General features: G+C 36.9%; 1 protein-coding gene across 5 annotated transcripts in view; it reads left to right on the forward strand.

The window, feature by feature from the left end:
• Nucleotides 1-27730, forward strand: part of ADGRG6 (adhesion G protein-coupled receptor G6) — a 140652-nt gene that overhangs the window by 94969 nt on the left and 17953 nt on the right. For all 5 annotated transcript variants that reach the window (XM_024248994.3, XM_024248993.3, XM_024248991.3 and 2 more), the window contains 12 exons: nt 2705-2816; nt 4212-4276; nt 4838-5048; nt 6017-6188; nt 7890-8030; nt 10393-10512; nt 12121-12166; nt 13493-13599; nt 17137-17264; nt 17962-18230; nt 19440-19536; nt 21988-22271. In XM_024248994.3, the coding sequence (XP_024104762.1) occupies nt 2705-2816; nt 4212-4276; nt 4838-5048; nt 6017-6188; nt 7890-8030; nt 10393-10512; nt 12121-12166; nt 13493-13599; nt 17137-17264; nt 17962-18230; nt 19440-19536; nt 21988-22271 (1752 nt within the window). The remainder of the gene's footprint in view (nt 1-2704; nt 2817-4211; nt 4277-4837; nt 5049-6016; nt 6189-7889; nt 8031-10392; nt 10513-12120; nt 12167-13492; nt 13600-17136; nt 17265-17961; nt 18231-19439; nt 19537-21987; nt 22272-27730) is intronic.

Below are 27730 nucleotides of genomic sequence, written 5' to 3' on the forward strand. Positions count from 1 at the left end.
TTTATACAACTGTATATTCAGGTTTACTTGAAACAACAACAGAAATTTTCTTTGTGTGCTATTTGTTTATGTAAGTTTTTTTTTCTGATGATGAAGTTCAGTAACAAATGAGTGACATAGCAGAAAAAAAAATCAGCTCAGTATCTGTGAATCCAAGGGAATGAAGGAGGTAGATGAAAGTTTATATTTTACTTTAGGAACATATTTTGCAAATACTAACAATATGAACAAAATGCCAGAATAATCTTGATCATCGCTATTGTCAACTTTAGGAAAAAAAAGAGTATGTATATGTGGATGTGGGAACTCTAATGAGATAAATCTTATAGAAGGAGATTTCCTGTTTTAAAACATCTCCTGCTGGGCATGGTGGCTCATGCCTATAATCCCAGCACCTTGGGAGGCCAAGGTGGGAGAATAACTTGAGCCCAGGAATTCGAGACTAGCCTGGGCTACATAGGGAGACTGTCTCTACGAAAGATTAAGAAATTAGTTGGGTGTTGTGCTGTGCACCTGTAATCTCAGCTACTAGGCGGGGCTGGGCAGGAGGATTACTTGAGCTTGGGAGGTCAAGGCTGCAGTGAGCCATGTTCATGCCACTGCACTCCAGCCTGGGCAACAGAATGAGACCCTATCTCAAAAAAACAAACAGAAAACGTCTCCTTCTCTCATGTTCCCTGTCTCTATTAGATACCACTGTCTTCACAGGACTAGGTCATGAATGTAGGGATTCTGTTGGACCTAAAATCAAGTCTCTCCTGGAGATCGTTCACATCCTAAGCTCTAGCCACACATATGGCACGGCTTGTACTTCCACAAAGAGGCTGTGCTCCTTCCTTTACATGCCCTTTCTATATCTTTGCACACTGTTCTTCTCCACTCCCACCGTCAACCTCGTTATCACCTATGTATTTTTAAAGACAGCTCCTAAGTCACCTCTTCTTTGGAACCTTTTCTGAAATCAAGAATAAACATCACTGCCTTTGAGCCTCTACTTCATGCTGTCCAGATGCCTAGAGCATCATATGCATCAGAAGACCATGGTACTTAGAAGACTAGATATATTTATGTTCATATATATATATATATATATATATTCTGTAAACAATAATCTCTGACTTAAAATGATATTTTCTTTTTTCTTTAACTCTTACTTCCCACATATTCCCAGAACCCAGCACATTCCCTGGAACTGGAACACTTGTTGAATAGACGAATGAATGAGTCTGCATGAGAATATTTTAGGAAATCAAATGTTCACAAATATGGATAACAAAAAGCAATTGTTTTAATGTTATTCTATGATTACAATTAAACTGTGATTAGGTACATTAGTAGAGATCAAAAGAAAAGAAAACTTTGACCCTTTGCCTTCTCTACACTCAGGAGGCTAAATTGAGGGAAGCAAGTGTTCCTCAGCCTTGAAGAGGGCGATTGCGACCAAGGCCAGAATCACAGTGTAGTAAAGAGGCAGGCATCTCCACTTCTGTGAGGAGCCACCCATCTCTATTGGGTGGATGTACACAGTTACAAAGAACTCATAGAGATGGATGAATGCAAATAATAATACTAATCATGGTAATAAACCATTTCTGAGTCTCTATGGGAAAATACTTACTTCTTAACAAATGGGGCTTCTTGGAGGGAGGGAGAATGCAAGCTGCTGCCCTTTCACGTATAAGAGTCTTCACAAAGAAGGAGTCTGACAAATGGTAGTTTATCTATGACTGGAGAACCCTAGGAGGACCAGCACTGGCTCTGTCCTCATAGGCTGGGAAAGCCCAGCACCACTCTCTCCATATACCTAGACATTTAATTTATACCATTTAATTTAAATTATCCATTTTATTGTTTTTCTGCAAGTGAATCTGTGGATAAGTGCTTCTACCAATGGAAAAATAAAAGGCTAAAACCTAACAGTTTTAAAGTTCACAGTATACATGGGAAAGTTATTTGAATTTTCAGTTGGTGATGACAGTACTTGTTCCCAGAAAACTGATGTAACTCGCTAATGCTCACTACTGAAATACAAGAGTTTATTGTTGTTGTTGATGTATTGCTGTTACTTTGATATCCTTTAAAATATAGAATCTGAATTATTGATGTCATGAGGCTTACTTAGAGTTGTCAAACAAAAAGTCAGATGATTTGAGGATAAAGAAGTCTGAGAGTTTGAGTTTGTTGGTTTCCAGGTGACTCCCTGTGGCCCCCTTAGTTAGCTTCCAGGCAGGAGAGGCTATCAGAGCAGCTGGAATGTTTTCTATAAAATAGCCACACAACTCAAAGATGACACTATCGAGGCATCATTTCTAGGCTTTCTCCCTTGAAAAAAATCAAATTACATTTTGAATTTTTCAGGATTGTTTTCCTTCTCTGTAGGGTTTATTTCTTTGAATAAAACTAGTATCTGCTAATGATTAGAATGATAATGTATGTTTCATGTTTATACTTACATAACTGTGTTTTTTACTTAACGGTTTTGTCCAACGTAATGATTTTTGGATTTGAAGTGTATTAAATGTTAATGTTTTTTCTAACTTCTAATTTTTTTAATAAATTCTGAAGATAAACACTAATATTTTGGTATTACATTAAAGAAATACCTGATTACCAGCATTGTCATTTTGCTTTCATCCTGCATCTCTAATCTCTAACTTTAAAAAATAGGTGAATATTTCTCATGCTGGTTCTTATGTTCATATAGGTCATTGTCTTGCCGTGGAGGAACCCAAAGGCTACTACTGGCCATCTATCCCACCTTCTGAATACGTTCTTCCTTGTCCAGACAAGCCTGGCTTTTCTGCTTCACGGATGTGGTAATATTTTCACTGACTCTTGCCAGAAAAGCTCCACGTTATCAGCCTTCCCAGGGTTATACGTGCAGCATGGTAGTTCTCAGGCATTATATTGATTGCAAAGAAGGGCAGGAATCTCTGTGTATGCCTGTATCATTCACTCCTGGGGAATAAAGATAACATAAGTGGATGACTCAGAAAGGCAGTGTTTTCCTCCCAGCCACATGCTAATCAAGTCCTCTCACAGAAAAACTGAAGAATTTAGAAGCCAGTGGGTAGCACCAGAGCAAAGTACCTTGTATGTGGATGAACCTAGCCTAGCTTTGGAACATGCATCTGGAATTCCGAAACTTTTTAACTATTTTGACTGATTATTGTTGGAATGGGGAGACGAGGCAAAGAGGAAATGAAGACAAGATCCAGATTGGGATAGTCTGCTGATGGAAACTGTCAGGGTGTAGATTTTCTCTAAATGTTTAACAGAAACCTCAGAGACAAGATAATTGCAGGGATTCATGGAATAGCAAGTCAAATCCATTTCTCTACCCACCTTGCTCCCAATTAGAGTTTTCTTGGGGGAAATTCAGAAATGGAAATTGCCTATGCATAAATACTTTGCATACTGTAAGTACTGCTGGGTTTGACACTTTGTAGGGAGCAAAGAAGGGGACTGTAGAGATGCATGGACTTGAGTTTGAAATGTGGCTCCATCTCTTCCTGGCTGTGAGAACTTGGAAAATTGATTGATTTATCAAATTGCATTTAATCTTCTATAAGATGTGGATTATAATCGTTTTGCAGAGTTATGTGAACTCAAAATCAGATTTTACCTGTAAAGTTCTTAAAGCAGTACTTGGTCAATGTATCCTAGGTTAGGAAACTGCTGGTATTTTGTTTCCAAGATGCATGCTACTGATTTTTTTCCCATAAGAATTTTTAGCATGAAATTTATTTCAATGCATTACAGTTTTATTTTCAAAGGAAACTTACCTAGAAATCAAGGCAAATCCCAAAAGTTATTAACTAATTTTTTCAGTTCTAATATCATTTATAGGAAAACAGGAAAAGAAAACTTGGAGAAGGAAATAGTGCAAATGGAGAAACAAACTGGGGTGAGAGAGGAGAGAATAAGGAAGGGTGAGAAGAATGAGGTGGAGAAATGGAGAGAATTTGGGAACATTGTATAGATAGGGTGATAAACAGAAATAGGCTAGAGAGATAGAAAGTGGACATATAAACAGGTACAGAGATAAACAGAGAATTAAAATGGAAAGAGTGAGAAGCTCAGTGTCTTAAAGGGAAGCTTGTCCATTGATCATATTGTGATAAACGTATACATCATGTAAAAATCCCTTTAAGCAGTACAAAATAATATCAGTTATATCAGATATATAAAATATCTATTTTGTTTCATAGTTCTTACAATGCTACCAACCCATTGGTAACCTACTGGGGACCTGTTGATATCTCCAACTGTTTAAGTAAGTGAGCAATTTTCCTTTATTTCTCAAGGACAGAATGACATGACTTCATGCTTCATGATTTTCATTGTCTTCGGAAATAGTCTTCTGCTATGTGATACTGTTTTCATATTAAAAGGCAAATGATTGTTTCACTTAAGACAGAAAATACTTTTTACTTTCATTTTAACTTTCTGTTCTGTAGGGGATTAAAAATAGTAAGGAAAATCTAGAGAAGACAAAACTAATATATAAATTGATATTTGTATCAATGTTTTGTAGTTTGCATTAATTTTAAATAGCAAATATGCACTTATTCAGGGATTCTGGGAATGTTTCTCTTAGAACTTTGTGTGTTCATTCATCCCTCCTACTTATTTGTATCTTACTAAAGAGAGAAGTTAGTCTCTGCATAGAAAGAAATATTATTGCCTTGTGAATATGGGGATGAGGTATACACAGGAAAATCTCACTTTCTTGCTTCAACTGTAAAGTGAAATATTACACTCTACTTTGGATTCCTGGAAATGCTCAAAATATGCAGGTAAAACTTAGTGTGGTTTTCTTCTGCCTTTGTTTTAGAAGAAGCAAATGAAGTTGCTAACCAGATTTTAAATTTAACTGCTGATGGGCAGAACTTAACCTCAGCCAATATTACCAACATTGTGGAACAGGTCAAAAGAATTGTGAATAAAGAAGAAAACATTGATATAACACTTGGCTCAACTCTAATGAATATATTTTCTAATATCTTAAGCAGTTCAGACAGTGACTTGCTTGAGTCTTCTTCTGAGTAAGTATTTTCTTTTCCTGGAGAGTAAATTTTATTGGATAATGATGTTACATGATTTCTCACCTATCTGAATACTTTGTGCCCAGATTTCAGAATTCAAATCTCTGCAAGATGTATTGATAGTCGTTAATAGTGAAGCAAAGTCATTCACAACATGAACTTAAAAGTTCTGTGTGGTTTTTTTTGAGAAATACAATTTACAATATACGTAGCCCTAGAAAGCATAAGCAGTCTTTCATTTTTTATTTGAAAATTCTAAATTTAGATTAAAAATTCTAAAATTCTAAATTTAGTTGGCCAGTAGAGTTACGCATAACTGATCATTATAAGTCCACTATACTGTGAACTATGCCACTGACAGCCACAGCCACGTGATTGTTGGACTTCTGAAATGAACATGCTGGGGCAGATGAAAATGTACCTGTATTTATATGATTCAATTTGTATTTAATTGCTTCATTTAATGTATTAATATTAGAATATTTCATGTTTTTCTATTTCCTTCCCTTCTACATTTCTCTGAAGAAAATTTTATATTTGTTAAAAATGTATTTTCTAACAATCTACATAATAACAATATAAACATTTTTATAGCATCTTGCAGTTCACAAAACACTTTTATTGCATTATTTCCTTTGATTCTTGATAAGCCGTAAGGTAGGGAGGATGCTTTTTCGTGTGAGAAAAGAGAGGCTAAAATAAATGAAAAACAGTATTTGTTCAGGACGATTTAATTGTTAATTTTCTTTAAAGCATATATTTCTCTTGAGGATTTATCCATCCCTGTGATTCCGTGTTTTAACAGATATCACTGTGGATTGGGGTAATTTTATGGGTGTTCATGTTAAGATCAGAAAATCTAAACACAATTTTATTTTGTTTGTATTTTGCAATGCAGCAAAACATGTATGTTTAAGAATCTAAAATATCGTATTACTTAATAGTGATATTTTTTGTCGTTACTTTAGAGCTTTAAAAACAATTGATGAATTGGCCTTCAAGATAGACCTAAATAGCACATCACATGTGAATATTACAACTCGGAACTTGGCTCTCGGCGTATCATCCCTGTTACCAGGGACAAATGCAATTTCAAATTTTAGCATTGGTCTTCCAAGCAATAATGAATCATATTTCCAGGTAATGAGCCAGTGGTTTCTTTCATTTTAATTAATTACTTAGAGATATAAAAACTTGCTGATCACTTAGCAGTTGCTGCTTCCAAGAGGTCTTGGTCCATGAAGTGGCTAAGTTTAACTAGAGCAGTAGCCATAAAGTATTGTGGGAGCTCAGAATGGGTATACTTTCATAATCTGGATGACAGGGGTGGTCAGCTTACCTTCTACAAGAGGCGTTACTGGAGCTAAGCATGAGTAGGGGCCACCATACTTGGGGTGAGCATCAGTTCAGTTAGAGGAAAGAGCTTTAAGGGCCCCAAGGTGAAAAGAAGCATGGTGCATTCTCTTTGCCAGTGGTTCTCAAACTGAACATTAGAATCTTCTGGAGGAGGCTGGGTGCAGTCTCTCAAGCCTGTAATCCCAGCACTTTGGGAGGCCGAGGTGGGTGGATCACTTGAGGTCAGGAGTTTGAGACCAGGCTGGCCAACATGGTAAACCCTGTTTCTACTAAAAATACAAAAAAAAAGTTAGCCAAGCATGGTGGTGCAGGCCTGTAATCCCAGCTCTTCGGGAGGCTGAGGCACGAGAATCACTTGAACCTGGGAGGTGGAGGTTGCAGTGAGCTGGAATCATGCCACTTCCCTCCAGCCTGGGTGACAGAGCAAGACTCTGTCTCAATAGAAAAAAGAAAAAAATAATAATCTTCTGGAGGACTGGAGGACTTGTTAAAACAGATTTCTGGGACCTACTCCACGAGTTTCTGATTTAGTAGGTCCTGGGTAGGCCCACCAAATTTGCACTTTTAGCAAGTTCCTTAGACATTGCTGGTTTAAGGATCATACTTTGAGAACCCGTGATGTAGAAGTCTGGGATAGCAGGTGACAGTACGGCTGGACACATAAGCTGGGGCTGGATTAATGGAGAACCTTTTCAACATGCTCAAGCGACACATAAGCAAAGAGTTTTCAAGTTCCTACTACATGCCAGGCACTATTAACCACCAGAGCAAACAAAATGAATGAAGCATTGTCCTTGACCTGGGAGAGTATAGTATGTGAAGCACAGTATATCTTTTAACTGTGGAGATAGAACAAACTGAAAATATAAAAAGCCTGAAATCAGGATACAGGCAAGACCTTTTTTCTCCATTAGACTAGGGGCTCTTTTGGGTAATTCTCTTTCACATTTTAAGAGTAAAACTCAGTCAACCTCAGTCTCATTCCAAGACAATTTGCAAGAAAGGATTCTTTGTCCTTGAGCTATGGTTTCAGGAAAAATGCTATCTGAGAGTGTTCATAAAATTTTAATGCAGTCCGAAATCAACAAGTTAACTTCAGTCTCTTTCTCTTTCTCTCTCCCTTGCCCCTTCCTCCCATAGTTATTATCTTTCACTACGTGTTTTGAGAAAACCTCAAAATCTGCTGCTGGTAAATCTAATTCTTATACTTGAAAATGTTGACTTATTTATAGATTTCTTCCTATGTCTTAATTAAAATCAATGCATTTTCTCCTTTGACACACATGTAAAACCCAAATGAGATCTACAGCTCTGTCTGTAGGGGTTTATCCAGGAGTTGCAGTGACTACTGTAGATACAAAGGGAAGTCCTGGTACTGGCTAATTTGAACTTGCAATTGTTCACTCGCCTAACTATGCATGTGGAATAAAGTTATTACCATTCAATTATGATTACTTGACCAATATATCTGTGTGTGTGTGACAGATGGATTTTGAGAGTGGACAGGTGGATCCACTGGCATCTGTAATTTTGCCTCCAAACTTACTTGAGAATTTAAGTCAAGAAGATTCTGTATTAGTTAGAAGAGCACAGTTTACTTTCTTCAACAAAACTGGACTTTTCCAGGTAAGCACATTCATTAAATTATTATTTTTCAATTGCAAATGAAGTTTCTTTGCTCAAAGGAAAAAAACAAAACTTTAGATTCCGTTGAAATATATCAGAAGGTTTAGAAAAATTCACTGCGTTTTCAAAAATGAAAATTTTTAATATAATTGATTAAATATTTTATTTCAGATAATACGCTAATTAACAAGTTGTATGTACTTCAGTTTTTAAAATAATTCAAGTATTAGGCTAAGGCTTGCATTAAACAATTAGAAATTGAATTAGTGAAGAAATGACCGTTTATTATTACTTTTATTAAATATTTTATGCTCTCCAATCATTTAGGCCTTTAGAGTTAAAGAAATTGTGCACCAAAGGAAAGGGTTTTTTTTTTTTTTTCCTTTAATTTAGCAGTAAGCACTGTTTACATAATGAGCAGCATTCTTGGCTTTAATCAGTTTTCCCATTAGTATTTCAAGTGACCTTTGGTCTTTACACATCCGCAGAGTAAGATGGCATTGTGCTAAGCACATATTATCATTTTTATTGGCATCATTTCTAGATTCTAGAAGGCCCACTGCCAGCAAACACTGGTGACCTCTGTTTGCCTTTACAAGTACAACCTGATCGAGAGCAGGTTCGCTGGGCCCTTTTTAAAAAATAAAACTTATCTATTAAATTCAAGATATCATTGCATATTGAACAATGTGACTTATATAAGAGAAAATAGCAAGTCTCAAGGCCAGAGGATTGTTTCTAATAGATCTGCCTTTATATGTCGTGTGTAGAGGAACAGCCAACTAGAGATATAGTCAAGGAAAAATAATACCATGGAATCCTTGACAGTAGTTAATTCCAAAATTTAAAAATTTTATCAACAAATGTTTTAGGAACCAGCTCTATACAAATTTGGTGATTTATATGAATGCAATTTATATATTTTGTATAAAACATGTAATTTATCCTGAAAGATTTAATAGCTATAAACATGTACAACTGCAGTTTTAAAAATTATGTTAATTTGAAGTGTATGACAATGTTACCTAAAAACCAATATAAAAATGCAGCAAAACATGTATGTATGTAAGTGCCACAAAATGTGAATGGTACAGAAAGGGGGTCCAATGCAGGGGGAAGGTTTAGCCCTGCACTCTTAGATTTCCAAGAATCTGTCATTGTTTTGAGTCTTCTCCACATCATTGTTTCCTTCTCCTTTGGTATTTCTCTACCAAAGTTGTTATTAGGAGGCGTATCTGGCCAGGCGCAGTGGCTTGTGCCTGTAATCCTAGCACTTTGGGAGGCTGAGGAGGGAGGATTGCTTGAGACCAAGAGTTCAAGACCAATCAAGCCAACATAGTGAGACCTGTCTCTTAAAAAAAAAAAAAAAAAAAAAAAAAAAAAAAAAAAAAAAAGAAAGGAAGCATATGTGCATATGTTCAATTTCTAAAGTTAATTTACAGGAGAATGAAAAAACTTTAAAGGTTCTGTGGTTCTCCCCTATCATAGAGGGCAAGGTACGATAGTGATGGTTTTTTTTGTGTTTTACTGAAAGGCTGGGTATCACCAGCTAGTAGCTGAGTTTAATAATGACCACCACACAAAATTAACAAAAAGCTATATTCTGGATGCTGTGTTTTATTTGGAATTTATCCTGTGATTATTCCAAAATAACTGATTTGTAAGCTATGATATAAAGAGAAATTCAGGAGATTTGACAAGAAATACAAGGGAAAGAAAAAAATAGAGATGAACTTGCAGAATAGAATGCTTATTGGTCCAAACTACTTTATGGGACAGATTTGATTTCCTGACAGCCTTATTGCTTAAGTGAAATCCACAGATGCTGGCAAGTATACAATCAGAGAAGAAGGTAGAAGTCCTGGATGGCACTTGAATCCAGTATTACTTTTAGGTGTAAGTTAGTAAACGTCAGGCTGTTGGCATGGATGTGAAAGATGTCTTGCTTTTTTATTTTTCACACTATATTTTCTTCATACTTCTCTGAAAGAAAACAACATCTATTTTCTAAAGTAGGGAAATGATCTAATTGTTTCACAGCTTTTTATGAGTTTATATTATTTATGAGTCTGCATTGTTTTAGATGTTAACTGGCTGACATCAGTCACCACAATCAAGAAGTAGTTTTATGAACTCAGTCTTACAATATTGGCTCCCCACATTCCCTCAATGTATTTATTATAATAAGGGAAATAGCAAACCTCCTTCAGGAAAGCCAGCAACTTGATGGGATAAACAGGATGTTCTAGAACTGAAGATCTTAAGTGTAAAAATTGCTGACAGTTTGCTTATTTTGGAGCACCAAAGTAAAATAAAAGTGTATACTTCTGACTGATACATGCGATTTTTTTTTCTTTAAAAGGATGTCGGACCCCAAAGAAAAACCTTAGTGAGTTATGTAATGGCGTGCAGTATTGGAAACATTACTATCCAGAATCTGAAGGATCCTGTTCAAATAAAAATCAAACATACAAGAACTCAGGTAAGAAAACGCTCCCAATAGCATTTGGACAGAAGTGGACTATTTAAGATACTAGTGGGGCCTTTTTTTCTACATGTTAAAAAGTAACTGACCCTTTTTTTGTGGAGTAGGGCCCAGTTTTCCATAAAGAGAGAACAACTGGTCAGGTAGTGCTTTAAAGTCACAGTAAATTGAAGCAGCTGGAGAGGTTAGTCTTATCTAGGACTCAATATATCAGACAGAGAAGGGAAGTGAAGAGAAGGGCTTCTATTTTGCAGATACAACATATATTGCTTCAAATAAATTAGATGCAGATGTAGTTGCACAATTCTGCCCATAGAGGTTTTGGTTGTTTCTTTGTATTTCTGTGTATATTTGCAAAGATAACTGCAACTGGGAAAGCCAACAAAGAAACAGGGGAGGGTGGACTTATTTTTTGAGAGGTTAGCAGTGGTTAGTCTTTGCAAATGTTGCTTTTCTTGTTGCTTCATTACCCTTGTCATCTGTTTGTTTGATAAAATTAGATGGAAGTTCTCATTGTCCCAGATGGCCCAAGAACAGGTTTTTCTCACTTTTCTAAAGGGCTCTCCTCATGATTCTGCCATTTATTAGATAGGCAGGAAGGCAGGCCGGAAATGAGTGTGCTGAGGATTGAAAACCAAGTCACCTAAGATCTAGCCTCCTTTGCCACGAACTGTCTTAGACTTCCGTGTTCAACACTTTGGCCTCCTTTGTTTCAGCCCCTTCATTCATAAAGGAAGAGTTTTAAAAATTGTGGAACGTACATAGTATAAATGTATCATCTTAATCATTTTTAACTGTACAGTTCAATAGCATTAAGTGTGTTCACATTGTTATGCAGCCATCACCACTATCCATCTCCCCAGTTGAAACTCTCCTCCCATTAAATACCCATTCCCTGTTCTCTCCTTTCAATAGCACCTGGCAACCACCATGCTACTTTCTGTCTCTTAATTTCACTACTCTAAGTACCTCATATAAGTGGAAACATACAGTGTTTGTCCTTTGTGACTGGCTTATTTCATAGCACAGTGTCTTCAAGGTTTATCCGTGTTGCAGTATCTGTCAGAATTGACTTCCTTTTTAAGGCTGAAGAGTATTTCATTGTATGTATATACTAGATTTTGTTTGTCTATTCCTCCATTGATAGACGCTTGGGTTGCTTCTACTTTTTGGCTCTTGTGAATAATGCTACTGTGAGCATGAGTCTACAGATATCTTGTCGAGTCCTTGTTTTCAATTTGTCTATGTAAATACCCAGACATAAAGGAGAATTTTTGAAGATGATGTGAAATTGTAGTGTCAAGAGCTTTTCTAAATGCTAAGAATGAGAGTAGAATCAATATACTTAATGATGGGACATTTGTAGTAACCTACAGATAAATGAGTAGGTAGTATGATTCCTTATGAGGTTAGAGTTGATTTTCGCTTGAAGTCTCTGTGGGTGAGAAGAAGATCTCCCTAAATTGCCTGACATTTTCAGGTTGAATTGGCATGTTAATACTAATCTATTTCTTTGTGAAACCCTTCGTGTTTTTATTCTTTTGCCCTATTTAAATCATGGCATTTTAAACACAATTTCACATGTTTATTCTTATGTTAATATAGGAAGTGCATCATCCCATCTGTGCCTTCTGGGATCTGAACAAAAACAGTAAGTTTTAAAATATTGGTTGTCTTAATATAGATAACAACTGAATTTTAAACATTGTTAGACACCCCCATTTCCTTTAATTCCACCCCAAACCAGAGTGAGTCACAATGTAAGTGTAAATGGCAAATGAGCTGCAAAGTTAGTTTAGGTAGCTTGGGAAGTCAGTTCTAATTTCTGTAACTTTTTAGTCATCGCAAGAAGAAATAGGCAGACTTCACTGTGTTTTCTTTCATTTTTTCAGTTGAACTACCTCTTTGACATCAGCTATTTGTAAAATACAGCATACAATTTTATTGCTACTTTTGATGAAAGTAGACTTGCACTTAATCTCATTCTTCTAAGACACATTTGAGGAGATTATTTGATATGTGTAAGGCACACAATTTAAAATCCAGCTTCCAGACCTCCAGTTATGAGGGAGGTGAGAAGCTGACTGAAGGAATGTAAATATAGAAATTGTTATAATGGACATATATTACTTGAAAGAGATGAACAGCCTGCAGAATTAGATTTGACAATCAAGAAAGGAAGGCAAAATTAAGGGATGAATCAATCAGTAGGCATAAGGTGTTAAATCTCTTTGAAAGGAAGTACAAATGAAGAAGCTTCTTCTGTTTGTCCCCTTGTGAGGATTATTGTGGCCAGATTCATTCTGATATCAATAGTCCTTGTCACAGCAAGACAGGTGTTTTTTGGTGGAGGGGTTTAGTTGCATAATTTTGAGAAGATCTTTACTCATTTACCTAATTAAAAGTATCACTTTATATCTTAAAATATTATTTAAATAAATGGATTCAATACATTGACAATATGCATTGCTCATATTCCATTTTATACCATGAAAGTCAAATAAGGTGGGTTCAAGCCATTTGCAGTTACCACCATTCATGATTTTTGTATACATAAATGGCACATTCTAAGAAAGCAAACCTTCTTTGTTCTTATGTCTTCACGAAAATGTAGATTAAACCTCAGAAAAAAATTATTGGTTCATTAGTGTGTAATGTATTTGAAAAGGAGTATTCTTTTTATGGAAGTTCATTTTAAAATATGTTAAAAATTAAACTTGAATCAAACATTTGTGGAAATCTTGAGTTTGAACCCACTGATTAGATCACCTCTTACTGCCCACCCAGAGCTAACATTTGATGATTCTAGGAATCCAAATTATTCTAAGCATTGAAAGCTTTCATAATAGTATCCATTTTACAGATAAACTCTGTATGGCAGAAGAGACTGAGGCAAATTTCTCTATAGAAGGTCTCATCCATTATAGAGAAGACACTGACCTGCTGTTTTCACACTGTTTGTTGATTCCTTCAACAGAAAGTTTTGGAGGATGGAACACGTCAGGATGTGTTGCACACAGAGATTCAGATGCAAGTGAGACAGTCTGCCTGTGTAACCACTTCACACACTTTGGAGTTCTGATGGTAAGGGGGGAGTTTCTAAGCTCGTTTTGACATGCTATAATTTTGGATGGCATACTCCTTTTTTGTATGTATTTTTAGATTATGTATTTTGGGAATTATTTCCTAATAGTTTTCATCTGTACAATGAATCTTAATTCTTAATAAAGAATCTAATGAGCAAAGATCACATATTAAAAATATGTGACAGTAATTATAGAAAAGAACTTTCTCCCTTTTTTTTTCCTGTAGCATTAACAGTGATGATAAATAATCCCAGAAACAAGAAAATCCTTATGAAACTTTTTAATTAAGAGAGAAACAGAGTCAAAGAGATGGACAGGGAGACAAGTGGGAGGAGGGAGAGAAAGTTAAGAAGATGTTGGGTGTTACTAAAATGGAAGGGAATTGTGAATAGTGTGATCAAAAAATTTTTTCTTATGTTGTCACTCACTCAATATATTTGAATGTTACTTTGTACCTGGTACTGCACCGAGTGATCTCCCTCCTAGAGATTGCAGTTTGTTAGGACAGACTAGTGACTAGGGTTAGAATGGAGACTTCAGAGCTGCAGGAGAGATGATGGTTATGATGTTTCTGTCACTCTTAGGCCTCTATATCATTCTTTCCTTCCTTCTTCCATGCCCCTGTTTTATCTTATTAGCCAGCTTGCCAAACAGTTTTAAACAAAATTAGGTTGCGTCAATGTGTTTTTCTTATCCCACCAAATTTTAAGACGCACCACACATCCAGCAACTTCTTTGAACTCATCCATAGATTTATACCTTTCCCTTTTATCCAGTATACCTGTGATTTTGCAAACACTTTTCTGGTCTCCAAGGTATGCTCTGGGTTGTAGCATAGCCTTTGTTTCTGTTTGGTTTTCATAAAGGGACCAAATTACATTTGTTTTTTAATAGGAGATAGGAGTAATGTGAGCTGAGGCAATAAAGCTTTTCAAATTAGAATCACAGACGTCAAGTTTTGTTTATTCCCGCCTTTAAATCTTGCACCCTTCTTCCTGTGGGGACTGGGAGGAAGCCGTGAGGATCTGTGGGATGTAGTATTTGGCTCACAAATCTACTCAGCCTATGTAAATGGCCATTGTCATATGGCAACCCTGCAAGTTGTAATCTTCCTGACAATCAAGTACATAAATGCTCTGCGGAATAAGAACAAGTCATTTAAAAAGGTGATAAATCATAGAAGACACCTTTTTAACTATCTAAAATACAAATATTTTCCTTTTGCTGCCAAAGCATGAAAATGAACAATTAACTATTGCATGTTTTCCTTAAGTAATTATAAAAGAAAATTCAGTTTCCTTCCATGTTCTGTTTTTTGCAAAAGTGATAGCAGGCATTCTTTCAAAGAACACTTATTTTTTGTGATTACTCATTCAGGTATGTAAGCTTTAGCTTAATTCATTTAAATATTTCAACTATGTGCATGTTGTAAGTCTAGTATTAAATAAATAGATAACAGTAACAAAATTTGCTCTTCAGAGATGATTTATATGCAGCCAGAGTTTGCCTGCCCATGACTTCATATGACCAATTCCTGTATATATTGTCTAAATTTTATTATGAGTTTGTAATTACGTATTACTTTTTCTGCTGCTATCTGATTGAATGGTTAATTTTATGTATATGTATATATGTGAAGATAAGCATCATTCATGCTATCTTTCCATTTTCTACCTTGTCTGTTTTTGTAATATTAAAAATTCCTGGTAGAAAATCTTTTCAGAATGTATCCTTTTTGGTGATGTTCCCTTATCTTTTCAGTTTTTCCAGACCACCAAGACTTTGTGAAGAGTTTTTCTTGACTTAGAAACTCCTTATTCACTTGTATAAGATATTCCCAGAGTCTGCATTGTCCCATGACACATTCACCAGTTCACCATATGAGATGCTAAAACAATGCACCTCATATCTATATCTTCTGGTCTACAAATATTTTAAGAATTTAATGTCTTCTGCTACATTTTGTTGTACTAAAACGGGCTTTCATGAAGATTAGTATATTTTCATATTGGCTATATCATAAAAGTTTTCATATTTTCCTTCTCTAAAAGAACAGAACAACATGAAGTTGTGTATAAATCTGTAAACAAATCAGTAAACAGCCTTATTTAGTTTCTATTTGAAATTCTGCATTTAATTGTGATTTGCAAGTCATAGGTTTTTCAAGAATTTGTGACACATCACTTGTCAATCTCTCAAACCATGATTCATCTCTCTGGGCTGATGAATCATTGGTTGAGGTAGCCTATCTGTGAGTCAAGTGGCACCAACTCAAACCCCATCCCATGTACCCTGGGTGCCCCATGTTCTCCCAGTGTTTTAAGGGATTCCTGGGGTAAGAAGATAGGGGAAGCCCCCTCAGACTCTGAGCCTCTGCTTCTGCTGAATTCCATCACTTTGTGCATTGCTTGATGTTGCAGATATACTGTACCTGTTCTTTACTGTATCAGTGAAACCTGAAACTAACCCACATTTCTTTATCACACACACACACACACAACTCACTCAAGGCCTGTGTGTGAGTAGCAGATTTTATTGGCATTTTGGTGACAATTAAAGACAATTTACATATAGAAGGAAAAATCATAAGCATTTTCTCCATAATTTAAAACCTAAAAGTTTACACTAGATATTCAATACGTCCCTTCTCTAAGAACACTCCATTTTTGAACATCTACATAAGGGAGGTACCTTTCTCCTCCAACCAGGATTGAGTGATTGGTCTTACCTCAAGATTTATTCCTATCCCAATCCCCCATTTAAGGCAGAAAAGAAAGATTTTTCTACCAAGTCCAGACTTTGTAAGTCTCCCTTAGCACATTGAAATTAATACTTTATATTAATACACTGGAAAGTATTTACTTCTTTCCACTCCACAACAGCCCCAAATAATTTAAATTGTATCCTTTCAGTATTATAGGAATAAAAAAGTCTATGACCCCCAAAAGTCTTACTGGCATCTCAATTATGAAAATAAAGACTGTCCGACCTCATACATACCAAGCATTGAAATGACCAGGATTAGGAGCCTCCGTACCACCCTTAGAGCCTGGCAGTCACAGCACCAGCACCAGCCTCTGGCTGAGCTCCTTGCTACCTGGCAAGGAATCTAAAGGCTTGAGGGTTTGGCCATATAGACTACTCTGGTCTCCATTTGAACTGGTGCCCCCAGCCCTGCAACTGTTAGGAATGGGCCTGATGGTTTATTATGCGAGGCAACCGTCTCCTCTCCAATTTCTGTTGAGGGTCCTGGTGGTTTTGATCTTCAGGTTATACCGGTGTGCAGAAAGCTTGGGAAAGAAGGTAATGATGAAAAACAATGTGTAACGACTTCCAGAAGTAATGCTGCATTTTTTTCTTTTATTTATTGATCGAAAATAATACAATAAATGGAAATTTTAATATTGATTTACACTGTTGGTTTTAGCCCCTGAGAGTAAGCTGCTATAATGTTAACACTGAACTTTCTAGTGAAACAGAGAACCATTCTCATGAGAAGAGAGATTCTTACAGCTGCTTCCCATGTTTTATGTAGGACCTTCCAAGAAGTGCCTCACAGTTAGATGCAAGAAACACTAAAGTCCTCACTTTCATCAGCTATATTGGGTGTGGAATATCTGCTATTTTTTCAGCAGCAACTCTCCTGACATATGTTGCTTTTGAGTAAGTATATTTTTAATCTGCCAAACCCATTGCTAACTGTTCCAAATGTGAATAAGAAAATTGCCTCGGCTTTGAAAAACATTTATACACTGTAGGGTAGTTCAACGTTAATGTTCATGTTTCTCATAAAATATATTATGTAACATGAATTTTCCAGCTATAGAATTTTAATTTATAATTGCTGTATGTCTGTTTGTAAAATGCATTCAAATCTGTTAGAAATGATTAACATTTAAGGAAGTAAAAATTATATAAGGTGCTTTCTGTATTGTAAAACATGAAAACATTTGTTTTATAATCTTATAAAATTAGTCCTGAAACAATTTTTTTAAGATCCTTAACTCATTAAAAATCAAAAAGGTTCAAATAATTTAGGGAAATTATTTTTTAAGAAAAATGTCATTCTTACAACTCTAGAATTTTTCCTGGGTTAAAAAAAAATTCTGTTGAAGCCCAACTGGGAATTGTATAAACAATTGGAAATAATTTTGAAGTAAACTAATATTTTTAAAGTCTTTATAACTTGCCAAATACTCATAAATATCTTTAGCCCCTCCTTTTAGCAGAACCACATCAGAAAGGTGGTGCTACTTATCTTATTGCAGGGTTGTATAAGATATGAATTTATACAGGCCTGTGCTTAAAAGATTGATATACAGTATTAGTTCTCTCATAGATTCCTTTTTTCATTTTTTAGGAAATTGCGAAGGGATTATCCCTCCAAAATCTTGATGAACCTGAGCACAGCCCTGCTGTTCCTGAATCTCCTCTTCCTCCTAGATGGCTGGATCACCTCCTTCAATGTGGATGGACTTTGCATTGCTGTTGCAGTCCTGTTGCATTTCTTCCTTCTGGCAACCTTTACCTGGATGGGGCTAGAAGCAATTCACATGTACATTGCTCTAGTTAAAGTATTTAACACTTACATTCGCCGATACATTCTAAAATTCTGCATCATTGGCTGGGGTAAGGCTCTTAAAATTTTTTTGGTTTTGTTTTTCCCTCATGAAAATTGCCAGATTCTCATAGGAAGAAATCGTATTTAAAAAAAATAGTACCATTAAGAGGAACCTCAAAATTGTGAATGGCATGGATTAGATATACATAGCCTAAGGAAGGGACATCTTCACAACTTTATTTTTTAAAACTCATCAACAGCACTCACTATATACACGAGTAAAGGAAAAGCCCTCACTCCCTGAGTCACCACAAACTTATTTCCTGAGCCGAGAGCCAGCCCACCCAAGTCTGAAGAAGCAGCTGGCAGACAGTGGTGTCTTTTCCATGATGCTTTAAAATACAAAGGCCAGCTCAGACGGCTAGTTACACTCATCCCCAGACACATGCCTATGTCTTGGAAACCAGAGAAAGAATGTTATTTTTGCGTGTGCAACCAGAATACTTATAGGATTATTGCCTTGAACTTTTTGTAATAACATGAGTCCTCAGTCAGACATAGGTGGTTATGTTAACCTGTTTGAGATCTTCTATTGTGCTCCCTTGTTTTTGCAGGCTTCGTATTGAGCCAGGCATTTTAGAGCTTTCTCACAGATCTGTTTCAGATGGAAATATAAGTGAGAGATATTTTCAAGACCTTCAAAACCACCTCAGGAGGCAATAAGCACACTCTTCAGAGACCTGGGATGCCTGCCATAGCATTTCCCCACTGAAATATACATGGAAATACTTTATTCATAATCTCTGGAGAGAGAAGGCTACAAAGACTTTATAGCCCCCTTGCTTTTCCTCCACTTTTTCTAAAGAGTTTTCTTTATATAGAAGGAGGCAAAATAGGCTGTAATGACCTTGTCTGCCTAAACTCTGCCAGTCTAACAAGGCTTAATTAATGAAACCATATTCACTAGTGCTAGATTTGATACAAATCAGGTTTAGTTTTCCAGTGAGTCCCACTAAGCAAACAGAATTTTATTTAAATATCTGTCATTTAAGAGTAGGTTTGGATTGTTGCCAGTTAGAGTTGGACATTGAACCCCAAGGAGGGGATTTTGTTATTAACCAAGTTGCCATTTCTAAGAAGTTTGAATCTGGGATATGGAATGTTGGCTTGCTTGCATTTCTCTTCTTTTCATTTCTTTTCTTTACATTTCATTAGCAGTCTTATGAAGCAGTTTCAGATGCTTCAAAAGAGTTTGTGTCATGGTGTTTTTGTAACAGGTTTGCCTGCCTTAGTGGTGTCAGTTGTTCTAGCGAGCAGAAACAACAATGAAGTCTATGGAAAAGAAAGTTATGGGAAAGAAAAAGGTGATGAATTGTAAGTAATAAAAACTTTTTGTGATGAGTAGGTATCCTTTGTTTCCTGAAGTTTAGCATTAATTTCCATGTCAATAACAAGGCTTTCATTTTAAAAGGTTGATGTTTATTCGCATGACTGCCAAAGTCTCTGCTACACCACAGATTAATTCAGTTGAATGCCCTGAAATGTTTGAGACACTTTTTCATATTAACATTGTACTCTGTCATATGGAGGAATTGAGAAAATGCCTAAGACAGTTTTTTAGCCTCAGAAGACCCATTCTATTTCAGAAGATTTCATAACACTCTCACCTCCTCAAACCCACCCACATCTTCAAGAGAGTTAAATAGCAGTATCAGACAGAGAGTGAATGATTCATTGCCAATGGGAGTGTTATGTAGAAATTTAGAGAATGGAGAAATCAGCAAGTTCTTAAACAATTTCGAAAGTTCTCTTCAGATTGTGAAATCATTGAGATTAAGGGTTTTGTATTGTTCAGTTTGGGCAGTTACTGATCTCCTATTTTATTAATCCACCATGGGTACTCAATAAATATGTGTTGATTGAAAAAATAACTGAATGAATAAAGAGCCTATTTCTGAAATGGGACCCATGATGCCACATATCTATGCATATCTCATGGATGGATAACATTTACGTCGGCTCGGTGCAGTGGCTTACACCTATAATCCCAGCACTTTAGGAGGCCGAGCTGGGTAGATCACCTGAGGTCAGAAGTTTGAGATCAGCCTGGCCAACATGGCAAAACCTCATCTCTATTAAAAATACAAAAATTAGCTGGGCATGGTGGTGCACACCTATAATCCCAGCTACTACTCGGGAAGCTGAGGCAGGAGAATCATTTGAATCTGGGAGGCGGAAGTTGCAGTGAGCCAAGATTGCGCCATGCACTCCAGCCTGGGCAACAGAGTAAGACTCCATCTAAAAAAAAAAAAAAAAAAAAAACCCACTTACATCCAATCACTTATCCAATCTCTGTCCCATTTCTTCACAGTCTTCCTTTCTCTTATATTTGTAAAGTGGCACTCAAAAGACCCCATAAGAACTAGGGAAAAATAATGGGGCTAGGTCAGGAATTCCAGAATTTTAGAAGAACTTCTATGTGTAAAAGAAACGTTAGCTCTAGGGACAAGCAATATTATTCCAGGGACATTTATAACAACATTCATTAAAAGTAGAAATCAATAAATAATTTCTAAATAAGAGAATTTTAGAAGTATGTTCATCAACTCATACAGAACTTTAAAGTACCATTTAGTAAACTGCTATACCATTAGGGAATTTCATTTATTGATAATTTACTGTATGCCAGAATCACATTAGTTTCTAGAATTCAAAGATGTGCAGGACAGCTTTTGCCTTTGTGGAGGTTATGTTCCAACATGGAAGATATGGCCCAGAATAATAACCATTTGTGCTAGAATTTCAAGATGAATTTAGTTGTTTTAAATCATTTATTCAATTTTCGAGGTGTCTTAAGAATTTCCATAGCGTTGATTAGGCACTAGGATATCTACAAATTATATTATTTGACAACTTTGCATATAGTACAGTTTTAAAATTTCTTTCATCTACTATCCAATCTTTATATTGTATCAAGTATCTTCTTCTCCATCTCACTGGGATATTTTGTAATCATTGTAAGCTACGTAATTGTGCATGACAAGCATCTGTATATTAATCTCAATTATAATAAGGTCTTGCCTCATCTACAGCAATGATATTAGTAGTAATTATTTTACCACAGTAACAAACTCACAACTAGTTGTGACTTAAGTGAGTAGGAGTTTACTCTTTGCACATGACAAGAAACATGGTAGTGGCAATCACTGGCATTGATTTTGTGGCTAAAAATGTCAGGGCCAACAACTCTGCAGCAGGCTTGACCTCTCTGTCATTGGACAGAAGATGCTGGCTGCAGCTCCATAGCTCACTTGCACGTTTGAAGCAGGAAGAAGGAATAATGGCCTTGCCAGTTGAGTCTACCAGTAATAGCTCTTCCAAAAATCCTTTGGCAGACTTCTACTTCCATATCACTTTATAAAACTATGTCATGCAGCCACTCCTTAAATACAGAGGAGACCAAAAATTAGTTTTAAAATTTCCCATTCTCAGTGTACAGGCACCCAAAAGAAAAGGAGGTTAGATATGGCTTGGAGTGAGTTAACCAAGAGTGTTTTCATATCAACTCAGAAATCAGGAAGCAACCTTGTCTTCTTTGTAATATTGGCTTACCTAGATATTAAGACAATGGCCATCCAAAAACAAATGAACAAAAGACCTGTGAAGAGATTGAAGAAGAAACTGAGGTCCAAGGAAGTAAAGTGGCTTTCAAAAGACATTTGAGAGGAAAATCTGCAGTAGCCCAAACTAAGCTGAGAAAAGTCTTAGGTAAACAGGACATGGTAATAAGTCTTTTTTTTTCTTTCTCATTTCTTCTTTTTTAAGCTGTTGGATTCAAGATCCAGTCATATTTTATGTGACCTGTGCTGGGTATTTTGGAGTCATGTTTTTTCTGAACATTGCCATGTTCATTGTGGTAATGGTGCAGATCTGTGGGAGGAATGGCAAGAGAAGCAACCGGACCCTGAGAGAAGAAGTGTTAAGGAACCTGCGCAGCGTGGTTAGCTTGACCTTCCTGTTGGGCATGACATGGGGTTTTGCGTTCTTTGCCTGGGGACCCTTAAATATCCCCTTCATGTACCTCTTCTCCATCTTCAATTCATTACAAGGTAAGATAAATTGTACATGAATAGTTTCTGCTTTCTAATTTTGTCATATTTGCAAGCAGCTTCACTTTTGGACAGATGCCATGTTAAGTTTCTGTGTCACTATTTCAAGTGCTGAATATAGTTCCATGTGCAGTGTGGTCACTTGTTAAAAGGGTCTTGAATAGATAAATGAGGTAGAATGTTAGTTTTGCCTTTTTATCAGTGATATATCCCAAGCACCTAGAACACTGTACCTGGCAGATAGTAGGTACTCCATAAATGCATATTATTTCATGAATGAATATGGAGCAAGGGAAGTATCTAGCTGAGAACCAAACGGGGAGTTTAAAGGGATGCACAGACAAGTTACCTTCTTCACAGTTTTGCGGAATATTGGTGCTTTTCGTATATCCTGTCCCCTGTAGATTTACCATTGATGGCCAGAAAAATTTTTAGAGTCTATGTAAGAACAGTAGCAGTTCACCTTGATTTTTTGGCTCCTTTGATTTCAGAATAAATACCAACACTCTAGTTCAGAAACTTTTATCTTTTTATGAGAAATATTGAACTTTTCACAGTTAGTTCAACAATTCAACAAACATTTGTCAATGGTCTGCTTTGCATAAAAATACCAGGCTTCCTTCAAAGAGCTTGCAGTCATACATCTTATTCCATAATACACACCATAGTATACTCTATAATAAATATAACTTTTAAGCTTAAGTGAATATAAATTGTCTTTTTAGATCATTAAATGGCATTCTTTAAGATTTTGAATATACCCTGTACTGTTGATGAAACTCCTTAATGTGCAGAAGCACCATGAGGCCAACTCTCCAAAAGAAATTAGAATGCTTGGAATGTTTCTGAGTAGAGCAGTGCAAATGGCTTAACTGAAGCTATTGGTCTTGCAGTTGTAGATGTCTGGGGAAGAAATTGCTGAATATATCTGAGCTGGGGTGGAAAGCAGATTTGTATTACTCACCAAATGAGGTGCCAAGGTGGGTACTCCCTGCAGTTGTGTTTTAAGAAAGTCCGTACTTATCTGCAGGGGAGAGTTGGTTACTGCTTATCTCCCATGCTCTTCCACTAGCTTGTGAAGTGCAAAAAAAAATTGTCACATGGTAGATGCTTAATGATTGGTAAATTAATGGATTGCTAGATGGAGAAAGAGGCTTTGGGGATGGCCTAATCCAATCTGAGATGCCTCTGGCATAAATATGTATTAACTAGTTCAGCAAATTTTATTCAGGTTCATTGTCTTATAACAAAGGAAATATGTAGGCTCATTATCTTTAGTCCATAGACTAATAAGCCTCAAGTGCAATTCCAAAAATTGGAAAATGAGTATGTAGCATATAAATACATCTTTATTGGGATCTAGCTTTATAAAGTGAGTGTTCCTCTATTTAATCTCTTCTATAATATACAACATAAAAGTGCCTAAATAAATATTGACAAAAGTATCCATTAACATTAGAAATTCCATGGTTTTATATTTCAGGATTGTACATAAAAGGCACATTGATCTGCCAGCCCAGCCTTGGTTTTGCTTTTAGAATTTCCTGGCAGTTTCAGTAACCTTCAACAGCTACAGTTGTCTGTTCAGCTCTGTTTCCATTAATGAGAATTGGGATGTTTTATTTTTCCCAGCAAGGGTCCCCTGTCAGGAGAGAAAAATGTTGTAAACCATCATCAACTCAGTGTTCTTCATAAATCACTGACTTTTAAGACTAATTTTAAATCATATAAATTCAGAACAGATTTCAGCACATTTAATTATATTAAAACACCTCCCAAAAAGAAAATTTAAATTAAAAGGCAGTGATACAGAGCACATGAGTCTACCAACAATTGCTTGCTGCCCAGGCTTGTGCCAAAACTTCTTAGGATGCTATGGAAATTTACTTAATGGTTTTTATTGTTGAGTCATTTTCAGAACCTTCCAAAAGAGGCTTTGTTGTTAGCAGTATATGCTTTGTTAAAAGAAGCATGTAGAATTTAGACAGCTTAAAGAAATGATTCAGTGAATGCAAAATGAACTCAGGTAGTAAGGAGGCAAACTACATTATATCTAATTTTTTCTCTTTTTGATAATTGTCATTCCAGCAAAAATCATGATGTGGTCCCTCTGCCTCATGGAATTTATATTCTAGTAGGGGAGACAGGTTAATTAAATATATGGCTCTATAAAAATTACCTTGTGATGTTGAGAATGTGTTACAAAAAAACATAGTATCTAAGCTGAAATCAGGAGGATCGATAGGAATTAACTAGGTGAAAGATGGGAGTAAGAGTAGGAAGAATAATATTTGAGATAGTGGGCATTTCATGTGCAAAAAATTTGCTGTAGTTGATGATTACAATGTATATTCAAGGTATTAAAAGAAAACTCATATATCCTGAGAACAACAAAAGTGCAGGATAGTGACAAAGCAGAAAGGCACAACAGAGAGGCAAGGACTCGACCAGAAGGCTCTGTATTTCAATCTTTAGAAACACAATAGGAAGTCTTTGAAGGTGGAGTGACATGATTGGATGTGCACTTTGTAAAGATAAAGCTGGACCTAATGTGGTGAATGGATTAGAGCTGCCCAGTAGTGTCTGTAGGGCGAGCAGGTAGGAGGAGACTCTCAGTGTTTGGGGAGAAGTTGGTCCAGTATTTTAGGCTGTGGTGGGGATGGGAGAGCTAGATAGATGTGCACAGAACCAAGGGAAATTTAGGAAGCATGCTGCTACAAAATATTCATTATTGATTTGCTCATTAAACTCTTTTCTAGAATGATTCGAGTAAGAAGTCTTCTTGTTAATACAATATTATAGTTAATGGATGCCTATCATTATAATATTTAACAATGGCTAAAGCTTTAGAATGCAGAGCAACATCCTGAAAGCTAAAACTATGCTAAACATATTTTAGTCCCTTTTAGAGTTAGCTTGCAGGGGAGCACCTTAAAGTCAGCAGGGTCACCATGTAATGTTATGGAGGCAGGATGTGTGGGAGCATGTGTTTGAGCTGGGTCTGCTGTGGTGTCAGGGCATGTATTAGTTCGTTTTCACACTGCTGATAAACATATACCGGAGACTGGGCAATTTACAAAACAAAGAGCTTTAATTGGACTTACAGTTCCACGTGGCTGGGGAAGCCTCACAATCATGGCGGGAAGCAAGGAGGAGCAAATCACATCTTATGTAGATGGTAGTAGGCAAAGAGAGAGTTTGTGCAGAAAAACTCCAATTTTTAAACACATTAGATCTTGTGAGATTCATTTACTATCACGAGAACAGCCCAGGAAAGACTTGCCCCCATAATTCAATCACCTTCCACTGGGTTCCTCCCATGATGTGTGGGAATTGTGGGAGTTACAATTCAAGATGAGATTTGGGTGGGAACACAGCCAAACCATATTATTCCACCCCTGGCCCCTCCCAGATCTCATGTCCTCACATTTTAAAACCAATTATGCCTTCCCAACAGTCCCCCAAAGTCTTAACTCATTTCAGCATTAACTCAAAGTCCACAGTCCTATGTCTCATCTGAGACAAGGCAAGTCCCTTCCACCTGTGAGCCTGTAAAATCAAAAGCAAGTTAATTACTTCCTAGATACAATGGGGGTACAGGCATTGAGTAAATACTGCTTTTCCAATAGGAGAAATTGGCCAAAATAAAGGGGCTACAGGCCCAGTGCAAGTCTGAAATCCAGCAGGGCAGTCAAATCTTAAGGTTCCAAAATCATCTCCTTCGACTCCATATCTCACATCTGGGTCACACTGATGCAAGAGGTGGGTTCCCATGGTCTTGGGCAGCTCCATCCTTGTGGCTTTGCAGGGTATAGCCTCCCTCACAGCTGCTTTCACAGGCTGACATTGAGTGTCTGTGACTTTTCCAGGCACACAGTGCAAGCTATTGGTGGATCTACCATTCTGGGATCTGGAAGATGGTGGCCCTCTTCTCACAGCTCCACTAGATGGCACCCCAGTAGGGATTCTGTGTGGGGCCCGGACCACACATTTCTCTCTGTACTGCCCTAGCAGAGGTTCTCCATGAGGGCGTCACCCCTACAGCAAACTTTTGCCTGGGCATCCAAGCATTTCATCTTCTGAAATCTAGGCGGAGGTTCCCAAACCTCAATTCTTGACTTTTGTGCACTCACAGGCTCAACACCACATGGAAGCTGCCAAGGCTTGGGGCTTCCACCCTCTGAAGCAACAGCCTGAGCTGTACCTTGGACTCTTAGTGGCAGCTGGATCAGCTGGGACACAGGTCACCAAGTCCCTAGACTGTACACAGCATGGGGACTCTGAGCCTGACCCACGAAACCACTTTTTCCTCCTAGGCCTCCAGGCCTGTGATGGGAATGGCTACTGCAAAGATCTCTGACATGATTTGGAGACATTTTCACCATTGTCTTGATGTTTAACATTTGGCTACTCATGGAAATTTCTGCTGCTGGCTTAAATTTCACCTCAGAAAATGGCATTATCTTTTCTATAGCATTGTCAGGCTGCAAATTTTCCAAATTTTTATGCTGTTTCCCTTTTGAAACTGAATGGTTTTAACAGCACTCAGGTCATCTGTTGAATGTTTTGCTGCTTAGAAATTTCTTTTGCCAGATACCCTAAATCATCTCTCTCAAGTTCAAAGTTCCACAAATCTCTAGGGTGGGATCAAAATGCCACCAGACTCTTTGCTAAAACACAACAAGAGTCACCTTTGCCCCAGTTCTCAACAAGTTCCTCATCTCCATCTGAGACCACCTCAGCCTTGACCTTATTGTTCATATCACTATCAACATTTTTATCAAAGCCATTAAGTAAGTCTCTAGGAAGTTTCAAACTTTCCCACATTTTCCTGTCTTCTTCTGAGCCCTCCAAACTGTTCCAACCTCTGCCTGTTACCCAGTTCCCAAGTTGCTTCCACATTTTTGGGAATCTTTTCAGCAGCACCATACTTCTGGTACCAATTTACTGTATTAGTCTGTTTTCACACTGCTGATAAACACATACCCAAAACTGGGCCATTTATAAAAGAAAGAGGTTTAATTGCACTTATAGTTCCATGTGACTGGGGAAGCCTCACAATCAGGGCGGAGGGCAAGAAGGAGCAAGTGACATCTTATGTGGATGGCAGCAGGCAAAGAGAGAGCTTGTAAAGAAAAACTCCCATTTTTAAAATCATCAGGTCTTGTGAGACTTATTCACTATCACGAGAACAGCCCAGGAAAAACCTGCACCTATAATTCAATCACCTCCTACCGGGTTCCTCCCATGGTGTGTAAGAATTGTGGGAGCTACAATTCAAGATGAGATTTGGGTGGGGACACAACCAAACCATATCAGGACATATACATCCAAGGAATGACTTTTGATAGATTTCTTGTCACATTTGTTTATTTCTTCAAAACTTTGGCTCAAGCATGTTAAAAACTCCATTTAATCTTTCAGGATTTTTGGAAATGTATGAAGGGGTATGTGTTTAT

This window comes from Pongo abelii, chromosome 5, assembly GCF_028885655.2.
Source record: "Pongo abelii isolate AG06213 chromosome 5, NHGRI_mPonAbe1-v2.0_pri, whole genome shotgun sequence".
Taxonomy (NCBI): Eukaryota; Metazoa; Chordata; class Mammalia; order Primates; family Hominidae; genus Pongo; species Pongo abelii.